Raw genomic sequence first — 26,861 nt, forward strand, 5'->3', positions numbered from 1 at the left:
TCCTCTTTGTTTCTGAATATATTACACAGTCCCACAGTTTGTTTAAGCATTCATTCACTGAAAGATATTGTACTTTGGGGCTGTTACAGATCAAGCTGCTATGAACATTCATATACAGATCTTTGCATAAGCATAGATGTTTTTGAAATTCATGGCACTGCACAGGGAAGAGAATATCACATTAACCAAAATATGCCCTTCTACAGCCCTCAAAACCACTCATCCTGATGACTCTTTTGAAGTAGTACTGATTTAAAATTTACATGTTTTCTAGCAATGATTGCAATCCTAATTATATTGTAGCTAGAGAAAAGCAAGACACAATGCAATTTGATGGTATCAGAACAGAAATGTGTATGCAAACATCTCTGCTCTGCAATGGCTTTGATGCAGTAGTATAAGAAAAACAAAAACAAAAATATTGGGGGTAAAATATAGGGAATTGAACCCAGGGGTACTTAACTACTAAGATACTTCCCCATCCCTTTTCATTTTTATTTTGAGACAGGGTATTGCTAAGTTGCTTAGGACCTCAATAAGTTACTAAGGCTGGACTCAAACATAGAATCCTCCTGTCTCAGCCTCTTAAGTTGTTGGGTTACAGGTGTGTGTGCCACCACACCTGGTTTCAAGAAAAAAAAAATTTCAAAAATTGCTTAGAGCAACACAAAAGTTTTTATTAATGAATTAGTAATAAGAAATACCCAGAGGTAATAAGTTAACAATTTATTCTAACTATAAAATATTTTACTTTATTTTAACGAGATGTGATTTTTATGAATTTTTGGTTACCTTTTAACTAAGATTTATATATCAATGGCCATTATTAGTGTTCATTGTTTATATCTGAGAGAAAAATACAACACAACCAGTTTTCTGTTATAATAGCAAAGATAACATAGCACTTCTACACAGCTAGTTTCTTTTACATTAGAATCACATTCATGTGCACATAGGTACATGCACACACACACACCTTTATGTTTAGAACATGAATAGAAAAACAAGAAAGAAAAAATTTCAGAGTAAGAAGAAAGCAAACACTCTATCAGAATCTCAACATGTGGATAGGCTTTCTAAATAGTAAGTGAACTAATTATATATCCAAATCAAAATCTGTTGAAAAATGTCATCCTTTTTTTTTTTTCATAAGACAGAGAATAAAGACATGCTGGAATTGAATTATTAGCTACATATATTTACAAAGCTCTTGTAACATAAGTCCCAGTAAACAACCACAAGTTGATACTCAGTTGATGACACTGGAATTTGCTCCTACTCTTTTTCTGCTCTAGAGAATTGTTCCTAGCTAAGTAAGACCTAAGAAGTCAGTTTACCGAAACCCACCATGGTCAAAGTGAATGCCTCTTCTTTTGGGATCTTGGTCAAAAGATCCTAGTTCTTCCTCCTGTGAGGCTGGGAGGGTCCATCTTTTCATTCCTATCTCAGTGATTTCAGGGAGTTTGGTCACAGCACATAACAGGTATCTAAACCAATGTCCACAGTCCCGAAAGTGTGATGGCCGAAGGCTAATATCCAGCTCTGTTAACTCTTTGAGGAACCACAAATTTTGGCAGAAGATGGCCCATCCTGCATCACAGATGCCATCATTATAGCTCAGGTCAAGTTTCTGCAGTTTGGTCAGATGTCCCATCCGTATAACTGATGCTGCAAAACAAAATGAGTATTGCTCCCAACACTAAGAAACAATACTTTCTACCCTTGTTGTTTCCTATTTCACATAACACGGCATCTCTGGGATTAATAATGACAATATTAGTAATTAGTAATAATTTGTTTCTAACTAACAGCTTTTACTCAGGCATCTGAACAAAATTTCCCCTGTACATGCCATTTGCAGTTTGAAAATGGATTTTTTTTCATTTTTCCAAATCTCAACCCAAAGAATTTCATTTTTGTCCAGTTCCTGCTCTCTGCCTCCCTGGAGACCCAGCTCTCCTTCAGACTTAAATGTCTGGAGGGACGATTCATTGGCATGAACTCAGGACCACTTGTAAATAGTCCTCTTGTTGTTTAATACTGTTTAGTTATTTCCTGCTCATTCATTCCATCATTCTTCATTCAGTAATTATTTAACCAAGCACTTTCAATGTGCAAAACATACTTGAATAATTTCACTTTAGAGATCACTAGTACACAGGGCAATTTCTCCCTTTGAATAGTGTATACCATAATAGATTCTATAAAGGCACTTAATAAATAATAGTTATGATAAAACTAAGAGAAGATAACAACTTCTGCAAGAACAGGTGGGAGAGATGCCCAAGGCAAATAGCACATTCTTTCCTCTTCAGCCCAGGTACGGGTCCCAGAATCTTGGAGTGTCAAGGGATCATGAAAGTCTCCCCATTCAACCTCCAGAGCAATGACCAGAGAGGAATCCCTTGGACAGCCCTCTATGGGTGACCACCATGACTCCACCTGAACCATCCTTTCAAGTTCATTGGGAAGCCACTTTAGCAGGAAGAATCCCTTCTTGGGCCCGCTGTCTGCTCCCAGTGACTTTCACCCATCAGTTCTGCTGGCCAGCTGGAAAACTCAGCTCCTCCATCTCATGCCAGTCCTGCAGTGTTGGACAACAGTCAGGTCTGCCTCAAATTCCACATGCCCTGGTCTTTCAATCGCTTCTCATCCATCATGGATCCCAGATCTAATAGGACACTCCAACTCCATCTCTTTCATTCCCCAACAGGGGGCGCTGGAGAGCTCAGTCGTCTGAACACTCAAGAGCTGCTGTCCGTCCCTAGGTGTCGGTTTCAGTGTGTGTGTGTCACCTTAATGTCTTATCTCACAACATTACTCACAGTATTCTCAAGATCTGACCTATGTTAAAGACAGCGTGCATGTTTTCCCCCACTCTTTAGAAAAGTTTGTAGCAGAGTGTAGTGGTGTGTGCTTATAGCCTAGGAGTTCAAGGCCAGCCTAAGCAACAGCCCAAGCAACTCATCTGGTGGCGGGAGTGGGGGTGGGGGGTTGAATTATGGAAATTTTCAAACATACAACAATTGGACAGAGGATTGTGGCTGCCATGGCCCAGCGTTCAGCCTCAACAATTGTCTTCATTACACTGATTTTGCCTCATATAATCCTCTTTCCTTAACCTCCTTTTTATAAAAAGTATTTTAAAGCAAATCTCACTCATTTTTCTATCCTTTTTGGATTTTCCATATGTGAGCACCCTATTTACAGTATTATTTTTAAATATTTTATATTTATTAATTCTTTAAAGATATGGGTAGTGGAATTGTGGGTCATGTAAATATTTGCTTTGTAGTCTACTCTATGGGGAAAAAAGTGTTTATAAAGGAAATGAACACAAGCTACCAGTGATTAACAAATCCTTAATGTTTCTGTTAGAAAGAAAGCAACATTTAGAAAAATGCAACACAACCAGTTTTCTGTTATAATTGCTACTAAAAATTGAAAGAAGAAAAAAATATCCCTGACAAATATAAAAGTATAAATTTTATGTAAGGGAAAAAAACTAGCAGCAAAAATTAAGAAAAACATACAATGACTGAAGGTATAATTGATAAAATTTGATGTCAATCTAAATAAAATGAATTAAAGAAACAAATTTTAATTGTAAACTTTAAATAAAATAACTAACTTATGTATATTTAATGGTTTCAAGCTTGGCATGGTGGCACACGTCTGATATCTCAACTCAGGAGGCTGAGACAGGAGTATCACAAGTTCAAGGCCAGCCTCACCAACTCTGTGAGACCCTGTCCAAAATAAAAAAATAAACAAAAGACGGGGCTGGGGTTGTGGCTCAGTGGTGAAGCGCTTGCCTAGCATGTGTGAGGCACTGGGTTTGATCCTCAGCACCACATAAAAATAAATAAATAAAAGGTATTGTGTCCATCTACAAGTAAAAAAATTTTTTAAAAAACAAACAAAGGGCTGAACTACATTAGGTAGAGCACTCCTGGGTTTAATCCCCAGTACCAAAAAATATTTTTAAAAAATTTAAAAAAAGAAATAAAAGGGCTAAGAATATAGCTCAGTGGTACATCATCTCTGGGTTTGATCCTCAGTACCAAAAATAAATAAATATAAATAAATATATAGGTAACAATAATTATATATATACACATAGCAAATACACATAGTTATCTCTCTTGATATACATCTTCTGAATTGGATACCATTAAAAACATATATTTAAAATAATATAAAATATATAATTTAAATATATATTTTTTAATGGTATCCAATTCAGAAAATAGACTTTTAAAAAGCTGATTCTTTCAGAAGATTGGTAACATTGACGAACATCTGTGTTACTCAGAATTCTATGATGGGACCCCCCAAATTTCCACCCTACTCCCCAGGACTGTGAATATGATAGATTTTGCTTCTATAAATAAGTTACATGAAATGGCACAGGTAATATTAAGAAAGGGAGATTATCCAAGTGGAGCTAACCTAATCATACTAGCACTATAAAAAGAGAGCATTTTCTCCTGCTGGAGGCAGAGGAGGAAGGAGGTCATTTAGGAATGGTGAGAGGTTTGAAGGATGAGAAGCTCAGAAACTGTTTTGCTGGCTTGAATATGAGGGATGCAAGTACCCAGCAATGTGGGCATCCTCTAGGAGCTGACAGCAGTCCCCATTTGAGAGCTAGTAAGAAAATGAGGACCTCATTCCTACCGCTGGAAGATACTAGACTCTGCCCCACAAGAACAAGCTTGAACGTGGATTCATCCCCAGGACCAGACTGACACTTTGGTTTTAGCCTCGTGGTTTTCTGAACACAGAACACACAAGCCATGCCAGACTTCTGACCTATGGAACTGGGAGTAAATACATGGATATTGTTTGAAAGTACAAATTAATCTGTTACACAGCAATGGAAAACTATATGTTTAGTCAGACTAGTCAAGGGAAAATAAGGATAGAAATACACATTTCAATATCAGCAATGAGGAAAAGTATATAGCAACTGTCATTAAAAGGATAATAAGGGAACTACTTAATTTCTATAAATTCAACCACCTAGGTGAAATGAAAGACACAAACTATCAAAACTTACTACAGAAGATAATATGAGTAATTTTATCAATTTTTGAAATTGAATTTATAATTTAAAACGTTCCACAAGGAAAATTTCACCTTTAGCTGAGTTCAGTGGTGATTTCTGTGAAACGACTGAGGAAGGAAATAATTCCAATTCTATATAATATTCTCAGGAAATAAAAGAGGAAGGAATATGCTCCAACTCATCATATGAGACCATTAGTACCTTGACACTAAAGCCAGACAAAGACATTACAAGAAAACAATGGGATCGCTATGCTTCATAAAGATAACACACAAATATCCCCAACAACATATTAGCAAATCAAACTTAACAATATGTAAAAAAAAAAATACATAACATCAGAATGGGGCTTACCCTGGGAATGTAAGGCTGATTTAATATTTGAAAATCAATTAATATTATTCACAATATTAACAGACCAAAGATTTAAAAACATAACACTTGCTCATCTCAACAGACATATAAAAAGCATTTGCCAAAATCTATCTTTAATCCACTATAAGAACACTTAATGAATTAGGATTCCTTACCTGACAAAAGGCAGCTACAAAAAACTGACTGCTAACATTGTATTTAATGAGGGAAAAGACTGAATTCTTTCCACCTAAGATTGGGAACAGAGCAAGGATATCTGCTTTCGACTCATTCAACATCTACTGGAAATCTTAGTGAAATAACCAAGAAAAAGAAGGAAAAGATACATAGAGTGGAAAGAAAGATAAAACTTTCTTTCATCATAGATGACATGATTGTGGAAAATTTTACAGAATCTGCCAAAAATCTTCTAGAAATAATAGATGATCAGAAACATTACAGTATAAAAAATTACAACATTACAGTATAAAATATCAGTATTCAAAAATCAATTGTAGGGTTTGAGGTTGTAGCTCAGCAGTACAGCATTTGCCTGGCATATGTGGGTTCAATCCTCAGCCCCACATAAAAAAATAAGTAAATAAAATAAAGGTATTGTGTCCAACCAGAACTAAAAAAAAAATTTAAATTTTAAAAAATCTACTGTATTTCTACACATTAGCAATGATTAATTTGGATTCAAAAATTAAATAGTACCTCTTATAATAGTACCATAAAAATTAAATACTCAGATATAAATTTAATAAAATATGTGCAGGATCTATACAGCAAGTTATGAAACAACAATGAAAGAACCAAAGAGTACCTTAATAGGGAGATATAATATGTTCATGGATTGGAATATTCAGTATTGTCAAAATGTCATTTCTCCCTGAATTGGTCTATATATTCAATGGAGTTCAAATCAAATTTCCATGAGGATTAAAAATGATATTGACAATAGGATTCCAACTTTATATGAAGATGCCAAGGAATTAGAAAAAACAAAATACTTTTGAAAAAAAAAACAAAGTCAGAACACTCATACTGCCTGACTTCAAGACGTAAAATAAATCAAGACAGTGTGATATTGGTAAAATAATATTGACATAGATCAATGGAGCAGAAAAGAAAGGTCAGAAATAGACCCTCACAAATAGGGCTAGTTGAATTTTTACAAAAATACAAAGGACATAACCCACTTCAGTCTAATGTATGAAGTATGATATGTCAAGAGCTTTGTAATGTTGTGAACAACCAATAAAATAAATAAATAAATAAATAAAATAAAATCTAAAAAAAAAAAAAAGGAACTAGATTTGCAGCATGCTAAGTATTTTGACGCATGCTAAGTAAATATATCGATTGTAAATCGATCGAGTAGTAAAAATAAATTAAATGGAGAATGTGTTCCTTTTTCCAAAAAAAAAAAAAAAAAAATACAAAGGAAATGCAATGGAGAAAAGAGAGGTTTTTTTTTTTTTCAATTAACAGTGTTCAAATAATTAGAAAGTCATATGAAATAAACACTAATTTCTATTCATACCTCACATCTCATATAAAATTAACTCAAATGGATAACAGGTAAAATGTAAATATAAAACTTTTAGAAATACCGGAAAAAAATCCTTGAGAGTTTTGTATTTTCAAAAAGTTCTAAGTTGAAACACAGAAAAGCTCTATCCAACAAATTAACAAAAATATAAATAGACCTACTCCAAAACTGAAGGTTTTGCTCTGCAAAAAAACAGTTAAAGAGAATGAAAAGCAGATCAGAGAAAATACTTGCCAATGACGTATTTGGTAAAGGACTTAATGTCCAGGAAATCAAGACAGATCTCAACAGTCATTAATAAGAAAACAAATGATCCAACTTTTTAAATTAGGCAATATATTTAGAGCAGACACTTCACCAAAGATGTACAGTTGACAAATAAGCACACAAAAAGATTTTCACATCATCGATCACTAGGGAAATACACATAAAAATCACAATGTTTTGTCCCGATCTTGTAATCACAATAATTTTTGTTATAACATTTGTTTTGAGAATGCAACTTTCTTCCAACTAGATTGAAATCTCAGGGAACAGTTTGAGCATAATGCAAATTCCTTCTTTGTTTTGCACAATGACCAACAGGAAACACCAGGTGAACGTATAAAACCATCCCAGCTGCTCATGGGAATAAATCTGTACACACGAACACACCTCAGGGGAACAACAATGCTCACTCAACCACATCTGGTGTTGGAACTTACTACTCTACCTCAGGTAATTCTCCTTCCACAGACAAACTTTAGATCTTTTCAAAGTGCCATATTCACTGTTATTTCTGTATTTCTTAGCCAATTTAACACAGAAAACAACTCTACTGGTATTTCTACTAGTTCCTATGTGTCACTGATGAAGTTTCAAGTGCTGTGCCTCTAACCATAAACCCTGTGGTTATTACTGAGTGATTTTTGCATAGCACGTGATTTTTAGGCACAGGTGTCCTCTCATAGCAGAACAGGTGGTAAACACTGAGAACATAGATACAGCTACCCCATTTCCATGGGTGCTCACGGCTTCAGAGATCTGAAAGTTGGTGGCTGAATAAAATGGGGGTGTGGGGACAAGGAAATATAGGAGACAGAGACTCTCCAATTCATCATTTCCCAAGGGGAAGTGGACCTGCCTAGTGATTTCAGGTATTACATTGCCTAGAATCTCACAGTACAAAAGTTATTCAATTCTCCTTATAGCTTTCTAAATTGAAGTGGAGAAAGATTTATTTATTTTTCTATTGATTTGCAAAGAGAGAATTAACCTCTTCTCACAGTCTTCAACGGGCATCATTTTAATCTGTATGAGAATTAACACATATTTCAGTGTGAAAATTGTGTTCAACTTCCTATATATTTTTAGTTTATTTTATTCATTTATTTATTTTGTACTGGAGTGAAACCTGGGTGGGAAAGGGGAGCTCTATCCCTGAGCTCCATCCCCAGCCTTTTTTATTTTTATTTTTTTTATTTTGAGGGTCTAAGTTGCCCAGAACAGCCTCTACTGTTCCTCCTGCCTCAGCCTCCTGAGTAGCTGAGAATACAAGCATGTGCCACCATGCCTGGCCAGTTTTCTATTTAAATAAAAGCAAGAGTCAATTCAGAGGCAAAATTAAGTAGTAGTGCAAATACCGTGTGGTTAGGGCAAACCTTGTGGAAGTAAAATGATGGACGTGAACACTGAAGACTCAACATATGGGAGGGTGTGGAGCAAAAGCTATTTCCTGACAGGCACCTCCTCACCTATCTATATCCATCTCCTCTTATGAAACACTTTTAATGTCATTTCCTTTTATTTATTTTTTAAATATTTTTTTTAGTTGTAGATGGACACAATACCTTTATTTTATTTATGTATTTTTATGTGGTGCTGAGGATCGAACCCCAGTGATCGAAACTCACATGTGCTAGGCAAGTGCTCCACTACTGAGCCACAACCTCAACCCCTGCCATTTGCTTTTAGAATTGTCCCTGGTTTTAACCAGACCTCTCCTAGACAGATTCTGGGGAAAGGGGAAGCTTACCCGGACCTTAGCCCCAGGCCTCCTGCCTTCTCCCCCTCCCCCCTCCCTGTGCTCTGCATGCCAAGACTGCCTTGGAATGATTTGATACAAACCCAGGAGTTTCATGTCCTCTGTCACCAGGGAACAGCTGCTCAGCCTCAGCACTTGAAGAGATGTTGATAGCTTTAGTGTTTCCAGAAGCATTTTCAGGTTGCCACCAACACATTTATTCCAAGAAAGGTTGACTATTTCCAGAGCGGGGAGGTGAATAGAGGCTTCGACTAAAAGTGATAATGATAAGAATAACTTAGATATCGTAAGCTTTGAACTTGAGGAGCATAGACCAGGACAACATATTAATATACTCAGGGTGGAGAAAGTTGTAGAGATTGTTTTCTCCGGCCTGAAATTCATGGCGTCAATTTATATTGATGATTTTTAGTTGGGAATACATTGGAAACTTCAGAACAGTAAAACGTGATTAAATGGAATTCACTATTGACTGGGGGTTTTTCTCTCTTTTTCTTCATATTTGGGAAGGAGAAAAAGGGAAAGTGCTTGAAGAGCTAATCAAGATTTTCAGAGCATGCCCTGGCTGGTTACATGCTCCACTGTACAGTCACTGCTGAAAGTCATAGATGGGGATAAGCCTCCCGAAGGCTCTGGAACAACAAGATATATTTGAGTTTACTTCACTGCAATTACTGAGGCAAGGAAAAGAACCCATGTATTCTGGAAAGTTTTTAAAGAAAATGAAAACATTTTCTGCTTGATTCTCAGTTGACCTTAGAGTTAGAATTAACCAGAACAACTTATTCCCAAGCATAGTAATTAAAAACACTTTTTGTGCTCTGTTTTCTTTCTAAAGAACAATATGGCTAGGTGCTATGGTGCATGCCTGTAATCCCAGTGACTAGTGAGTTTTGAGCATGAGGATCACAAGTTGGAGGCCAGTCTTAGCAATTCAGTGAGGCCCTGAGCAACTTTCTGAGACCCTGTCTCAAAATGAAAAAATAAAAGGACTGGAGCGGTAACTCAGTGGTAAAGTACCCCTGGGTTTAATCCCCAATATCAAAATAAAAAGAATAAACAATAATATGTGTTCAAAGGAAAATATCTATTCTGTATAGTATCTTGTAGTATGTTGTAAGAAAATCTCTCTCACTTATGATACAAAGATGTACAACATAAAGAAAAATCAAACTTTTCTTAAAGAAGAAATGTAGAGTACTACTTGGGAGACTGAGGCAGGAGGATTGCAAATTTGAGGCCAGCCCAGGGCAACTTAGAAGACCCTGTCTCAAAGCAAAAACTAAAAAAGGCAAATTTGAGGCCAGCCCAGGGCAACTTAGAAGACCCTGTGTCAAAGCAAAAACTAAAAAAGGCTTCGGGTGCTGCTCAGCGGTAGAGTGCTGGCTGAGCCTATGCAAGGCCCTGGAATCAATCCCCACTACCACAAAATAAATAAAAGAATAAATAAAAAGTGATTTATGGTATATCTACTTATCAGGTTAATTTAAATTGAGTGGGTAGAGTTATGTCGGATGATATAATTTAGTGTAATATCTACTTGATCATGATTCATTGTGCAGCTAGAATTAAAAAGTCATGTATCTTTGGACAGCTTGATTTCTTCAAGATTTTTTTCTTTTTCTTAAGAAAAATTATTTTCCCTACTGGAATTATATTTATGAAATATTATGTTGACCCCAAATTTACTCTTTTTTGGAACTTATCTAAATTAGTCTAAGCAGTAGAGTGTGTCATGCCTACCTAACCATTTGATGAATTACAGACCCTTTTAAGAAGTTTGTTTATTTATTTAGTAACTTAACTAATGTTAACTAACTTAACTAAGTGTAGATAGTACCTAAAATGTGCTTCAGGTATGCAATAAAGAATCAACACAATCTCTCCCCTCAAGGAGATTACAATCTAGAAGAAATATAGACATTAAACAACCACACAATAAAATACATAATTATAAATTTTGATGAAGGTTATAAACAGGTTCCTAATTTAGATAACAAGAGACATTTTTATGTGTTCTGTTTTCTTGGGACCTGAAAATTGAGTCAAAACTCCCCAGGAAAGAGTAGGGATTGGAGGTAGGGCGTGACAGAGAACAGGGTGGTCTTGTGTGACATGAAGGAACAGAAAGAATCCAACTGAGGTTGGGTTCAGAGAGCAAAGAAAAGAATAGTCAAGGTACTGAGGCTAAATCACTAGGGCCATTTAAACCAAATTGAGGAATGGGGATATCACCTGAGGTGCGACAGGAAGGACACTGAATTTTTTAAACGGGGCAGTGATCCAACACTATTTTCTTTAAAAATGAAATTTATAGACTTTCTCCCCATAATAACATCAACAACTGACATTTATTGAACATTTACTATGTTGCCAGGAGCTTTCTAAGAACTTTACATGCATGAACCCACTTAATTCTGACAACCTCGTGAGGCTGTACTATTATTTCATCTTATATTTTACAGATGAGGAAAGTGAAACATGGAGCAATAATATTAAGTACCTGAGGTCCTACAGGTCTCAAGAGCCACAGTCAGGATTTGATTTCAGGCAGACTGAATTCCAGGCGTTTTGGGGGGCAGGAAATGTACCAAACACTCCCCCAACACAGAATAATTATGATCAATTTTAGGGAGCTCATAGGTAGGGCCCCTCGAGCATACCTATGGACTCTCTGTGACCCCAGATAAAGAATGCCAGGTCTGATAGGAACATGACCTGGGATTTCTCCCTATCCAGACACATGGCACAGAGATGAAAGATTACTGCTTGGGAGCAGTAATGACAAGGACCAGGGTCTACATGGGTGAATGCATCGGAAGTCAGCAGTGCCCTTAGAATTTGGAGTGAGTGATATGTATTTATTTTTATTAATAGAATGCATTTCATTAGTAATAGCCCTTGTCTGGTCCACAGTACAATACACTTTTCATGAAGTGTCAACCGGCATAGCACTTGAGAAAGGGTCAGAGGGAAGGACTCTGTTTTCATCACTACTCAGGAAGTACCCGGATCCAATGGCTTTAGTCACGTGCACATGTGCAAAAAAGAGGTAAAACAGCAAGCCTGAGACTCTTACCTAAGAAAGGCCTGCTACTGACCATGCCCTTTGCTGGCATGTGGGAGCTTGGAATTGGGGAATGTTCTTACCGTTCCCTGATAAGGCTAGATCACTATGCCCAATCAGTTTGTACTTATGATTTATGCTGAACACCAGCTTTCCTTCTGTGAGTCTGGAATTTTGGAATGTGCCAGGCAGAGGAGGCCTGTATGATTGAGCCTCAATAAAAACCCTGAACTTTTAGTAAGTTCAGGCAAGCTCCACTGGGAGATGATATGACACACATGTCACCATAACTCACTGCTGGAGGAATTAAGTGTGCCTTATATGGCTCCTCTGAGAAAGGACTCTTGGAATCTTGTGCTTGGTTTCCTCTGGACTTTGTCCCGTCTACCTTTCCCTTTGTCGGTTTTGCTTTGTGTCCTTTCACTGTAATAAGTCTTAGCCATGAGTGCAATGGCATACTGAGACCAGAGTCCTCCTAGTGAATCACTGAACCTGGAGCTGCAGTTGGGGGCCTCCAGCACCATAGTACAAAGTGCTGGTTGCCCAGGTGGTATATTTTGAAAAACTCTACAAAGTCCTTTTGCCTCAAAATATCTCCTTCTACTTGCTGACCATACTCTTGCTCCTAAATAGGCAGAAATTTCAGATCCAGTAGGCCCTTGATCTAGGTTGGTATATCCATGAACTTGAGGCATACCCAGGTTCCTGAGAAAGAACAGCAAGAGCTGTGGGGATCTGGGTGCTGTGGTGCACACCCACAATCTCAGCAATTTGGGAGGCTGAGGCAAGAGGATCACAAGTTCAAGGGCAGCCTGGGTAACTTAGAAAAACCTTGTCTCCTCTTTTCTAGCTCTCCAGCCATCTTGATGGCTGCTCTAGGTTGGGGGCCGTCCCGCATCTCAGGCAGGAAGATGGTGGCCACAAAAAAGACGAAAAAGTCCCTGGAGTCGATCAACTCTCGGCTTCAGCTTGTTGTGGAAAGTATGTACTGGGGTACAAGCAAACTCTGAAGATGATCAGACAGGGCAAAGCGAAATTGGTCATCCTTGCCAACAACTGTCCAGCTTTGAGGAAATCTGAAATAGAGTACTATGCCATGTTGGCCAAAACTGGTGTCCATCACTACAGTGGCAATAATATTGAACTGGGCACAGCATGTGGAAAATACTACAGAGTATGCACACTATCATTGATCCAGGTGATTCTGATATCATTAGAAGCATGCCAGAACAGACTGGTGAAAAGTAAAACGTGTAAAATTTTTCTTTAATAAAACTTGGCAGAGAGTGTTTAAAAAAAAAAAAAAGAAAGAAAAACCTTGTCTTCTAATAAAATATAAAAAGGGGGCTTGGGGATGTAGCTCCGTGGTAGAGCACCCTGGGTTCAATCCTCAGTACTGAAAAAAAAAAAAAAAAAAAAGAACTGTGAGGAAGTGAACTCAGTCAGCAAGACTCACACACCTTCCATCAATGTGCTGCAGTCTCAATTCAGATGGAAACTTCTGGAAAATTCTAAGTTATCATGGGTGTAGACCCCTCCAGAGTTGGTTATATACAAGGTAAATTTAAAATATAAAATCTGCAGTTTCCAGAATCATTTGCCTTGAGAAGATCACTTGTAAGAGGGCATATTTCCTAAGAAGACAAACTATAGTCATAAACTTCATGACTACATACCTCATTGTACCTGTGGCTTGAGCTTTGGAATGAAATTTGTGCATAGAGAAAGAGAGCGTGGACCCTCCCCCGTTATTGCGTGGTGCCTTCAGGGATCTGGGCAATTCTCTCACCGAGAGCTGTGAAAGTCTCACTTTCCAAAGCGCAGTTGTTTATGAGTAACGACTTCAATGCGGGTAAAAATCGGAGCCTGCTGAGTAGGTTCTCAGAAGAGCTGCCCATGTTTTTGTTGGCCGATAAGTCCAGTTCTTGAAGATTTGAGAGTAAAGGGATAACCTGGGCTGTTAAAACACCAACAATGACATGTTTTAGGCACCATCTCACAGACAGCCATCCAGTGTTGGGTTGTCACAATCCTCTTAACTGAACAGTCAACCAACTCTCCCTAGTGTGACTCTGTCCTTTATGCACCTTCCAAACCAGCCTCTTCCCAGGGAGCCACTTGGGCTTTTCTGCTTCAAAGCCTCTCCCCAGACCAGAGGTTAAGAACAAAGACTTTGGAGACAAGAAAGAACTGGGCTCCAGTCCTGGATCCTACTACTAAAAAGCGGTGTGATTTGGAACAAGTTACCCACTCTGAACCTTTGTTTTCTCAACCATAAAACACATCCTTCACAGGATCATTAGGAAGATAGGAATTGGTCTATGCAAAGTACTTGGTACAGTACCTGACACATATTAAAGTTTGATATCATTCTTTTCTTAGAATGTAAGTACCAGGCCAGGTGTGGTGGCACACATCTGTAATCCCTTAACTCGGAAGGCTGAGGTAGGAGAATTGTGAGTTCAAACCTAGCCTCAGCAACTTACCAAGGCCCTAAGCAATTCAGCAAGATCGCATCTCAAAATAAAAAAATAAAAAGGGCTGAGGATGTGGCTTAGTAATAAAATGCCACTGGAGTCAATCCCTGGTACAAAAAAAAAAAAAAAAGCAGGGAAGTTGGGGTGAATATAAGTATTAGGAAGTAGGAAGGCATTGAAACCAAGCAATCAGGGCACCTGTCAGTAACAGCACCAGAGTGGTTCCTATTACCCCTAATTCACTATCCTGTGCTGCATTTCCTGCCCCCAGGCCTTTGCCCCAGCTCTACCAAGATGGGAAATGCAGTATCCTGGGATCTTCAGGAGGCTGGCTCATTTCCTCAGATCCTTCCATGGCCACCCAAGCTAATGTAAGCCCGTGGTCACTTCACATCACCCTATTTTTTTTATTTGACAGAACCCACTGTTGTATGATATTTTCTTGTTTAGTATTTGTTTTCTGTCTCCCTCATTGAAGGAAAGTTCTAGGTAAGGGGGACTACCTCGACCCCAGGATGGGGATCAGTACCCAAGATGGGGATCAGAGGTACAAAAGCTTGTGCAAGGAGGGAAGCAAAGGAAGGGAAGGCAGGCCGGGCAGGGAGTTTTCATCCCAACAGGTGGAACTGCTTCCTCCTCTTCCAGCATCTTGAATACCCCCACCTCACCGTGTAATCCGGATAGGGATTGTTTTTATTCCTGCCACTACCATACTGAAGCTCTTTGATTGTCTGAGTTTCCCGTAGACCATGGCATGGTGCCTCTCACAAGTAGAAGATTAATCAACAGTTACTGACTAAATGATCTATAATTCAGTTTCTTTGGAATTATCTGCAACAATCAGACAAATGAATGTTCAGTGATTTAGCGTCATGAAGCATTTCCAGCCTTTAAAAATTAAGTAGAAGGTGGACAATACCATTTGCTCCAGTTATTATATAATAGTTGGCTTTCTGAGGTTGTTCATCCATATTAGTGGTTGTGACCTGGATAAGGAAGGATTATCCCTCAGTTATACTGGTGGTAGCCATGGAGATCCTCTAGCACTTTAATCTTTCTCTTATCCACCTTATTTAATAAGATAAGATGCGTTACTCATGTTATTTGGTTCCACCAAGGGAATCCAGAGGCCTGAAAACTCAGCCTGTCTCCTTAGGTGTGACTCTCAGCTCTGATAGGTCAAGGGGATGGTAACACCACATAATGCTCCATGTAGGGCTCAAAAGGAATTTTCTTTTTTGTACTTCAGAAATCTTCATAAAAACCTTTAAATTTTCTCATTTCCCCAAATCAAGGGATAAGGACCTGAGAAATAATTTAGCAGTTCTACAGGATAGATGCTAAACTTGAAAACCTATTTTACTATTTTTCTACCAAACTGTACTAAATTTTTTTTACAATTATACTTATTCATGCTTGCCATTCATCTATTCATTTATTCATATATTCAACATGCATATATTGGGGACCAACTATATGCAGGTGTCTGTGCTTGAGCAATGTGCAGGTACTTAATGAGACACATCCTGACCCTGGAGTTGCCCATGGTCCAGAGAGAGCAAGAGCAAAAGCCCCCAGGTCAGTGCATGCCTGGTGTGTCTAGAGGTGAGGAAGGATAGCATGGCCAGGGTGGAGTAAATGAAAAGGGGTAGAGAACTCAAGCAGAGTGGGGGCGGGAACAGGGAGACTGTTTGGATCTTGTCATAATCTAGGCATGCGATGGCAGGGGCCTGAGCTAGTAGAGGTCTATATGGTAAGCCGTGCTCAGATTCCAAATGTGTGCTCAAGGTTTATTGTGGCCATGGATAAAAATAAAACCCTTAATCTCAAAGCTATGCTTGCTCTGTTTGCTGTGGGAAATTGCATTCACATACTACATGTTGCAACAACAGACCTATGTTTATGGTAGGGAAATAAGTGAACCTATCTTGAGCCATTATGTTTACCCATCACGTACCACTACCTGGCTTTTTTTCTGTAGCATCACTTGTTTGAGTGGCTTGACTTTACTGGGCAAGTTTGAACATCATTTTGGCATTCCCTCTACATACCTGTTTGTAATCAGCTTCATGACACTAAAAGATTCATTGCTAAGCAGAAACATAAATTCAAATTTTTCTCCAAGTGCCAAATCTATCATTTACAGCTGTGCATAGGAGGAATCTAGACTCAATAACATTTACTGAGCATTCAGTATATGCTAAACACTGTGTTGAGATAGTTCCAGAACTTTGATAATTTGCTCCTTCCAATAACTTCATAAAAACTAAATTTAAATGTACATCTCAAATTTTCCAAGTTCCCAAAAGTCTCTCCTTTACAGAATATACTTACTCAGTGACATTATGTCGTCCACTGTTAGTGAGCACTGGTGAAGATCTAGGACTTCCAGATGCTTTAGCATGACCAGTGGGGCTGATGCATCTTCAAAACCTCCACCCAGCTCCTTATTGCAGGAAAGATCTAATTTCCTCAGTTCACCCAAGTATCTAAAAGCGGCATCTAAAAAGAGTCAAAATGGCATTTTAACATATTTTAAGGTGGTAGGAAGGTATGTGACAAGGAAGGCAGAAGTGCTGCAGGAAGAGAGGCTGACTGAGCACACTGTGTTGATAAAAGCCAAAAGGAGGTATACCAGTAAGTACACTTCCGCCAGGTGGTGCTGTGTGGATCTGACATGATTCCACACACATGCTCCCTGACATCTGCATGGATGGCCAGTGGTTCTGACCCGAATCCTACAACTATATGCCCCCAACTATACTTGAGCAATGGAGTTTCTGTGGACTCTTGGACTTATCAAGTTGCCAGGAGAAGGATATTACAGGCTCTGTAAGCCAGAGGAAAAAACACAGTGTCATGCTCTACGACCTGGAGACTTCACACAGGGCAATGTTTTAACCATAGACACCACTGAAGCCATTATTTTTATCAATACCAATTCCTTCCTACCACTGAGCATAAAATAATGCTGAAGTTTTTCAAAGACACGGAAAACCTGCCAGCTATAGTATCACAAAAACTTCTCCCTTTTCCACTCTCTTATCTCATGCCTAAAATATCCTGCCTTTTCAGAATCAGCCATTTCAAAAGTTTATTTTTGTAATCATGATATGTTTACTGTAAAATATTAATAAAATAAATAAAACATGAAGAATATTTAAATTACCCATCCATAATTGTATTCCCCAATATATCTTCTGCTTACCTTTTGTTTTATTTCCTAAGAGCTTTTAAATATGTATTTGTGCATCATCTATACTGATGGTTTATGATAATTTTATATTTTATAGATATGTTGTTAACTCACCCAATATTTTGACACTCTTTTGTGATAATCCACATGAATGTAACTTCAGTACTTTCAGAGTTGAGGCACTTTGTAATCCCTGAGCAATACTGTTGAGACTACCACCGATGTTTCTGTTAATGGAAAGATCAAGTACTTCAAGACTTTGCAGCTTGGGTAGCAACCAACCTGGAAGAAAGGAAATTCAAACAAGAAGAGCAACACTGTAGAAACATAGCATGTGAAAGTCCAGGGAAAGAAGGAGAGAGAATGAAGTTTCCAGAGACCTGAGGATAGAGTGAGCCTCCCTTAAAATACAGGGTAAGAGAAAGCCCAGCAAATGTAGATTCCCAAGCTACCAATCATGGACATCTTCCCATTCTTTTTTCCCTGGGAAAAATTCTTCCAAATTCCACTTACCCACAAATGCCCCATCTTCTGATGTGAGGGCACAATCCATTAGTTCAAGGACATGTATCTTGCTCCCTTTTTGGAACTTCTGGAGAATCAGAGGCAAGTTTCCTCCCACTTTACTATTCCAGGACAAATTTAGCTCTTCAAGTTCAGGTATCATTTCAAGCGCTTCTCCTGTTACAGAATGGCCAAAAAATCCAGGTGATCATTACACAGAAAAGCAAGAAATTCATTTCAAAATTGGTACAACCATTATTTCTGGAGTATGAAAACTGGGCCAGGTGCTATGCTAGTTGACACAGAAGTGAGGGAAGAAAAGGACCCAGTTCCTGTCTCCTTACAGAAGGGTGAGTTTTTATATTTGCAGGCATAGCTATTCTAGTCTCTCTAAAATTATGAAGCCATGATTGGAAGTTAGAAAAAAAAAGGTTATTGTTAAAAAAAATCCACCTACCAATAGGATGGTTCTACTGGGTTGTTTTTGTGGTAGTAAATATCTATACCAGGCCATCTGCTTGATCTCATCGGTCCTCTCTGGGATCTGTTTGGGGTGTAAGTGAGGCAAAGCTGTGAACTGGCTACCATGGGGGTAAAGCTCACCTCAACATCAAGAATATCATGTGCAGCTAAACAGCCAGCGAGGAACTAATAATAGAACACCGGGTGTTAGCAGCTACAACAACCACATAGCCTCTGAGGGGAGAGAAGTACAGAGAGAGAGGGGTGAAACTTGACTATTTCCTGTCTAAAGCCATTTCATGCAGAAAAGCATCTGAAGGCTAGAATGGAGGCTGGGCAAGATGAGGGAAATCACCAGAGAGATTAGCTGTAGAAATGATTTTTATTGCCTGAGGAATAGAACACACACATGCAAAAGTACTTCCTCAATGTTCAGTATAAATCTTTACACCAATCAGTTAAGGATTCTGGAAAATCCCTGTATCCAAAAGCCTCTCTTCCACTGTCGCAATTGGGCTGGGACTTCTACTATGGTTTATTCATTCCATGGATTAAGGTTTGGGGAGTCCAGGAGTTCTGGGTTGAAATGCATATTCTCCATTAGTTACAACATCTTAACCAGGAATGAACAAGTGTCATTTGTGGGTCATTGCCAGTCAACCTGAGGCGACTTTCTACAGCCCCACAGTATCCCCAGGATCCAAGAGAAAGAGTGATGATTAATTAGTTATGTCTACAATGAACATGATAGTGGAAGGCATTAAGCAATTATAAGAAAGGTAACAGTTTTGAAATGCCTCCTGATTGATGGATGTTATCATATCAATAAACCACTTGTTCTCCAGCTGCTATTAGGGCTCAGTGAGGACAGAATATGGATGATAAATAAGCCCTCCTTCATGGGAGAGGATTTGGGAGTTCTTCCAGAGACAACAGCTCTGGGACAGGGAGGAAGGTACAGAACTTCAGTGACAAGGGTGCTGAGTCTCTCCAAGACCAGGTTAAGTGTGGAATGGATCTCAAGGCAGAAATTCAACTTCTTGGATTCCTACAGACAAAGCATTGTGAAAGCTCAGGTAAATAAAGAAACCAAATTGATTTCACACATGATTAATGTTATGTTAAATTTGAGACTCTGCTACATAATAACCAGCTGCTAACTGTTAGCTATATTGATCATGTACACCCTCAGAGAGGTATTTTGAATGAGAGAATAGGGGGAAAAAAGGAACTATTAGTAAGTGAGCACCTACTATGTACCAAGCATGTAGTAGGCACTTTACAGAAATTAATTAGTTCTCCCACAGTTTTTTGAGGCAGATATTAGCCTCATTTATTAGATTAACAAAAGGCTGAGTTTCAGAAAGATCAAATTACTTGTTAAATTATTATGTTTACACAGTTAGTTGAAAATCAAAGCTAAGATTTAACCCAGGATCTGGCCAACTCCAGGATGTTTAGTGTTTCTCCTTGGCCACAGGAAAGTGACCAGAGACATCAGGAGCCTCAACTTACCATGGACTAAACCCAGGAGACAGTTGGCATACATTGTGCTAACAGAAATCTTTAAAGAGATGTAAGTGATCAAAGTAAGAAACTTCAGACTAAAAAAAAAATATAAAACATTCATTACATCTAACAAGCCAGCTAGCCTTTTAACCAAAAAGTTGGGTAAGTAGTATGACTTTGTACAGATTTTATCCTATGTTCAGTATATCAACTGATTTATTTGAGGTTCTAGTTCTAGTTAAACCATCATTTTTAGTTAAAATCTTGTCTTGATCAATTTTTTTAAATGGGGGTAGGAAAATAGGGGAGGTATTATTTTGGAATTTGAAAAGAACTTAAATATTATCTATTCCAACTCCTGTCTTTTATAGATGAGGTAACTGAGACCCAGAGCAAGCTACTGCTACAAGAGCCTTACTTAAACTCCATGAAAGCAGTTATCTGGGCAGCCTTGTTCCTTCCCTTATCCACAGAGCTTAGCATAACACTAAGTATAGGGTCACATAACTCTTCAGCAGTTGTACAAGTGCCCAACATAGCATTGCATTGCATTATATTGACCATGATCACCGGGATAGTCTGTAATATAGATTTGTTTGCCCTTGAGGGTTTGAGGTGCAAAGGTGCTTCCAGGAAATCATTCATCATACCCAGTGCTTGGACATCCTCAGTGGTAAGTCTGCAACTAGCCAGCCTCAGGACTTTTAACTTGCTGGTAACATGCATTTGTTGAGTGATTGAGGGGAGGTTCCCACCAACAAAATCATTCCAGGAAATATCCAGTTCTTCCAAGTCTGGAAGGAAAGGCAGCAAAGCAACTAGAAGTAAACAGAGGAAAATACTGATTTGTATATGTAATTTTTAGTAAGCAGAATTCAAATCTTACATGCACAAGATCTAGATTTGCACTATAAGAGGTTGGGGGAAGTGTAAGACATGTTGACTTTCAGCCAAACAGGGATTTTTCAAGCTGTACAATTGGAGAAATTATGACATTTAAATTTCCTATTTCTTGGGATGCTTTCTATCTATGCTAAATAACTATACCCTGAAAATATGGGTTTATTGGGGTTGAACCCAATAGTAGTAATGATAATTCTACTGCTGCTGCTGGGACCACTGTGACTGCAATATGTATTCTAGTCTCTTTATTTTGCAAAACCCCCTGACACCCATCACCCATCACCCTATTGGATCCTCAGAGCTAGGAAATGCTCTAAAGGCCAGGACTGCTGAGATTGGCTGTGCCTGTTATCTTTTCTATTTTTATCTTGATTACCTGGCCATCACTACTTTATACTTCAGTTGACCAAGAAGTGGAGTTTTGAACAGGCATACAGCTTGATAGGAGCCTTCTCCAAATCTCTGCCACTGCTCATTAAAAGTGAATTTACTTTCTGTGGAAAAGATTCTCGAAGGGCATCTAGCTCCTGAAGCAATAAAACTTGAGAATGGAAATGCTAGAGTAGAAGAGATAAAGTATCTCTGCTTGCTTGCTTTTAAATCTGTCTTGAACCTTAAAATAGTGGTCACATTCAAGCAGCCTATTGAGCTTCTGTAGTTACAGGCACAGGAATTCCAGTCCTTCCAAAATTCTGAAAGCATGTGACAAATAAAAAAGTTTCCACTAGCATGCAAAGCACTTTAGCAACTGCATCTTATTTACCATAATAAAAATATTATAAAAAGGATTAAACTATTGAATACGTTAGGAGAAAAAAAAGGAAAAAACTCAGTGACATGCTTTTTTTTCTTTTTTAAAGATTTGTCCTTTCTTCATATATATAAACCTTTATCTTCTTTCTTTAATTTTTTTAAATGGGGTGCTGAGGATTGACCCCATTGCCTCACATATGGTAGGCAAGCACTCTACCACTAAGCCACAACCCCAGCCCCAACCACGTGCTTTTTTTTTTTAACATCAAACATTGATTTAGCAGATGATTGTGTCCCATAACCTTTTACTCCAATTTTGATTTTAACAAAGGAAGTCAAGCCTCCTTCCTGTTAGTAATCTCATTAAGAAAATGCAATACCCTTACACAACATACAGGCTAGCGGCCAAACTTCAGCTTGCATCAGAATCCCCATGTGAGGCTTGTTAAAATACAGAATTAACCCACTCAGTGGTAGAGACCTCTTCTATTCGATCCCCGATACATCCTCCTGCCTCAGCCTCCCAAGTCACTGGGATTATGGGCATGCACCACTGTGCCCAACTCAGCCCTTTTTATTTTGAGACAAGATCTCACTAAATTGCTGAGGCTGTCCTCAAAGTTAGGATCCTCTTGCCTCAGCCTCTTGAACAGCCGGGATTACTAGCATGTGCCACTGAATTAACATCGTAAATAAATAAATAGTGTTGCAGCAGTTCTTTCTGACATTATCTCTCACTGCTCAGCAAACTTTGGCCTACCAAAGTCACTGAATGTGTTTTGCCTGCTCATCTCAACAGAAAAGCCTGTATTTCTCTGTACAAGGTCAGCTGCATACAAACCCATTTTTCGCACATCTGCGGTTGTTAATCCACAGCTATTCAAATCTAGACACTTGTTGACGATCTTTTTGCCCAGCGTCTGCAGGAACTGATAATTTTTCTCCATCCTGGATCCCAATTGCATTTCTGAACTGAGAGTGTTAGCTATGTAAAAATAGAGAAATTGTCTTTTAATAACAGATAGCATTAAAGAGGCTTAATGACCATATAAAACAAGTGAAAAAGAAACCCTGATAACAACCCTGAATCATTCCCTAGGAAACCCACCTCAAAAGGGGACACACTTACCAGGCACAAAACTTGACCCTGTTCCTGCTTCCAGCTGCTCAGACACCAACCCTCCAGGAGCCTGAGCCACTCAGTAGATTTTCTTTCCTGACCCGCCCTGGACTTCTCAGTGTGAAGACAGAACTGCATTCCTGGGCAACTGAGAGACGCTTGCTGCCTCAAGAACACACATACCTTTGGCAAATACAACTAACAGGCAGGAAGCTCAGATATTTGCCTCCAAAAATTAAACAGGTAAAGAAGCATTGAAATCCCTGTCAATGAGATTCAGGTGGTCAGCGGGAGTGAGGAAACCATGTGCTGATCAGCCCCTAGATAGTTCAATTGGCACACAGAAATCCAGAGACAACAGTGTCCTGGAGAGCTTTGGTATTTTCTCAACTCCTGCCAGAGAATGACTTCAGAAAGCCTCATTTGTCTTTCTTGCTCTTTGGGATTTCTTACACCTCAACAAGTTCTCTGTAATAGCACTATGCTAACATGATATCATAATAACAAAAGGTACTTCATTAAGCACCTATTATGTACCAGTTCTCCTCTATTTACCTGTGCCAGCACGTAAAACAAACATAAAGTACATCATTCTTTTGTAAGGATAAATAAAGATGCAGGTACTGAGAGTGACTTTAAAGTGGTTTTGTTAGGTGAAAATGTATACTTTTATTTTTATTTATTTATTTTCGATACTAGGAATTTAACCCAGGAATGCTTTACCACTGAGCCACATCCCCAGCCCTTTTTATGTTTTATTTTGAGACAGTGTCTCACTAAGTTGCATAGGGCCTCACTGAGTTGCTGAGGCTGGCTTTGATCCTCCTGCCTCAGCCTCCCAAGTCACTGGGATTACAGGTGTGCACCACCATGCCCAGCTAAAAAGTATAATTTTATACTTTTTTTGAGCATATTGAAATCCCAAAGGAAATCCTAAGTTCTGAATGCATTATTTTACTAACCCTGGCAAAAAAAGTATAAAACTACATAGTTAAGAAGAATAGTCAATACCAGTAAAAATTAAAAAGATAGTAGGCTATGGTAGTAATAAGTTTAGACTAAAAGATTAGAAGGATCATAAAACTCCACTTCTCAACCACCAAGTATCTTGTGACTTGCTGTTTTTGGTAAGAAACAGGTGCACACATGATGGCTGGTCTTGCCAGGTTCTACCAGTAGGAGGCAGCACCATCCCCATTTTACCTTTTCACACTGGTCTGAAATTTCTGTCATGGCACATTGGATACAAGGTATTTTATTTGGGGTAGCATTGCCAGATATGAGAAATACAAAAACAAGATACTTGGTTAAATTCAAATTTCAGGTACAAAAAGAATTATTTTTAGTATGTCCCACATTACATGTATTTTATCTAGCACCTCTAGTTTTGAGTGGGGCAGAGCAGAGAGCTGTGGGACAGGGGGCAGGGAAGGATTGTCTCTTACCTGCTCACAAGTACAGGACATCTTGCCTAAACTTAATGATAAGAGTCACAAACTATTCATAGCTTTGGAAACTTAGACTACTAATTAATAGTCAGAAGCAGAGCCAGAATTTGAACTCAGAATATTTTGCTCCAAAGCAAATATTGGTGTGTGTGACTTTTGCATTTTAAAATATTTCTCTGTGTTGCATCTTATTGTCTTCTCTCTTTATAAAATCTCCAACTTACAAGTTCCAGCCCCACCAACTTTTCGTGTCTTCTCTTTTCTTCTCAAGTCCCTGTTTTGTCAACCGTTTCCTTTATTGTCAAATGTTTGGAAAGAGTGGTTTGTACTTGCCAGCCCCATTTCTTCACCACACCACCAGTTCTGGTTGCCACACTCCAGATCACTATCCAAATCACTTTTTAAAAGTCACCAACAGTGACCTACTAATCGACAGATTCAGGAATCTCTTCTCCATCCAGCACGTACCTGGCTGCTCTGTAGATGATTGACAAGTCCACAGCAGCACAGACAGAACACGGGCTTCAAATCATGAGCCCATTAAGTGAACAACTCACCTCTCTTCTCTGAGTCTTGTTTTACTCCTCTACCAGAATGAATGTATTTCCTGCCTGGCTCATTTCTCTAGAGCATAGTGACTTAAACTTACTGAAGCCTTCCATGATTAGGGGACTCAGCAGTGCCTTTTACCTGAGAGGTACTTAATAAATATTTGTTGAATGAACAAATAATTGAATTTTGGCTCTACAGTTCCTTAACTACTAAAATAAACCAACACTCTATGTCTTGATCAAAACGCCTACGTATGAGTACTAACTTAGGAGACACCTAGACATCTCTTAAAAGACTTTATTTTAGTTTTTGTTTTAATCTGTAAACACTTTCTGCAAATGATCTCTTATATCATGCTCAGTGTGTAAAACAAATGAGCCACAGCTGTAGAATTGAGCTGGGGGAAGATCTAGCCCTCCATGGAGGACACAGCAGTGGTCACAAGAGTAGCTCTGTGGAAATGATTTGGGCTCTCTTACTGGCTGCTTTAGCTCTGAACAAAATCTCTTGGTTCTCCAGTTAATTCTGTGAGCTCACCAGCATTTTCTCATTGAGTTCCTTTCCAACTTAAATGTCAGGGTTGGCTTCTGTTGTTTACTATCCAGAAGAGCAATACTTTCACAAATCATTACAAAATGCTGGTCACATGAGTGGTACTGCTCAGGGAACCAAGGTAACAAGGTCCTGTGTTCAGAGAATTACCTGTTATCCGAGGAGACAGACAAGAAATTGCAGATGAGAAGCGCAATAGAGGCACACCGAGGGTGTATGCAGCATGCCTCAGTGACAATAAGAACCTCAGGGACAGTGTTCCCAGGCATGGTGGGTGACTTTTGAAAGCTTCTAAGAGAAATTAAGTGTTTGAATTGCACTGAAAATGAGTGAGAGTCAGGTGTGTGGGTATTTTGGGGGAGGATGGTGACACAAGAGAAGGTTTTCTGGGCCCAGGGAACCACTTGGGGGAAACATGGCCAGTTCAGGAAATTGTAAGTAAGTCAGAATGTCAGGAGAACAGGATGAATATGGGCTGTGATAGGAGGTCAGGGGTAGGCAGAGGTCATGAAGAGATAATCCATCTGCTCTACATGAAGTCCATGCTTGGGAGGGAAGACTTTCTCTTCAAGGCAACAGAGACTTAGTGAAGGGTTTTAAGCAGATGAGAGACCGTCATATCTCTGGTTTATAAAGAGAACTCAGGCTGGGTGTGGTAGTGCAAGCCTATAATCCTAGAGGCTGGGGAGGCTTAGGCAGGAGGATCACGAGTTCAAAGCCAGCCTCAGCAAAGTAGCAAAGCCTATGCAACTTAGTGAGACCCCGTCTCTAAATAAAAATATAAAAGGGGCTAGGGATGTGGCTCAGTAGTTAAGCACCCCTGGGTTCAATCCCTGGTACAAAAAAAAAAAAAAAAAAAAAAGGAAGGAAGAAAGAGAGAGTGAGCCTTCAGTGGTAGTGTGGAGGAAGGTTGGCAACAGAGCAATCTTGAAGCAGAGAAGCTAGTGAGGAGGCTGTGGAGGTGGTGCAGGCAAACCATGAGAGCCAGACCACAGCCACGGAGAGGAGGAACCAGGACTGAGGGCCTCTGAGGGCAGAATTAACAAGACTCCAGGGGCCCCTGAATTTGGGGAGAAGACAACATGGACTCTGGGTGGGGGGGCAGTGTTGCCCAGCAGGGGTGACCAGCTGCTGGGTTTTGCATGGTTAACTTAAGCACTGTTACAGGAATTCATTAACCACTTTCCTGAAGCTCCAAATCACACTCTGACACAAATATGAACAACTTTCTAATATAGATGGTCTCCTTGAAAAAGTAGACAGTAACTTTCTCTTAACAAAAAATACTTTAAATATATTTAATTTACGTCCTGGTGAA

At 38.9% G+C, this 26,861-nt stretch overlaps 1 protein-coding gene and 1 pseudogene across 2 annotated transcripts; one reads left to right on the forward strand and one right to left on the reverse strand.

Annotated features, from left to right (window-relative positions):
- Positions 1–1,333: 1,333 nt before the first annotated feature.
- On the reverse strand, positions 1,334–22,836 carry LRRC31 (leucine rich repeat containing 31; the record flags this gene model as incomplete). Its single annotated transcript, XM_081302448.1, has 8 exons — positions 1,334–1,668; positions 9,084–9,251; positions 13,857–14,024; positions 16,879–17,046; positions 17,855–18,022; positions 18,254–18,421; positions 20,866–21,033; positions 22,713–22,836. The coding sequence occupies 8 exons, from the start codon at positions 22,834–22,836 to the stop codon at positions 1,334–1,336; spliced, it is 1,467 nt and encodes a 488-aa protein (XP_081158574.1).
- Positions 12,917–13,315, forward strand: LOC308653771 (large ribosomal subunit protein eL30-like; annotated as a pseudogene). Its single transcript has one exon. The product of its transcript is annotated as a large ribosomal subunit protein eL30-like (transcript).
- Positions 22,837–26,861: the final 4,025 nt, after the last annotated feature.

The sequence above is a fragment of the Spermophilus citellus genome, assembly GCF_964194105.1.
Source record: "Spermophilus citellus genome assembly, chromosome: 7".
Classification (NCBI taxonomy): domain Eukaryota; kingdom Metazoa; phylum Chordata; class Mammalia; order Rodentia; family Sciuridae; genus Spermophilus; species Spermophilus citellus.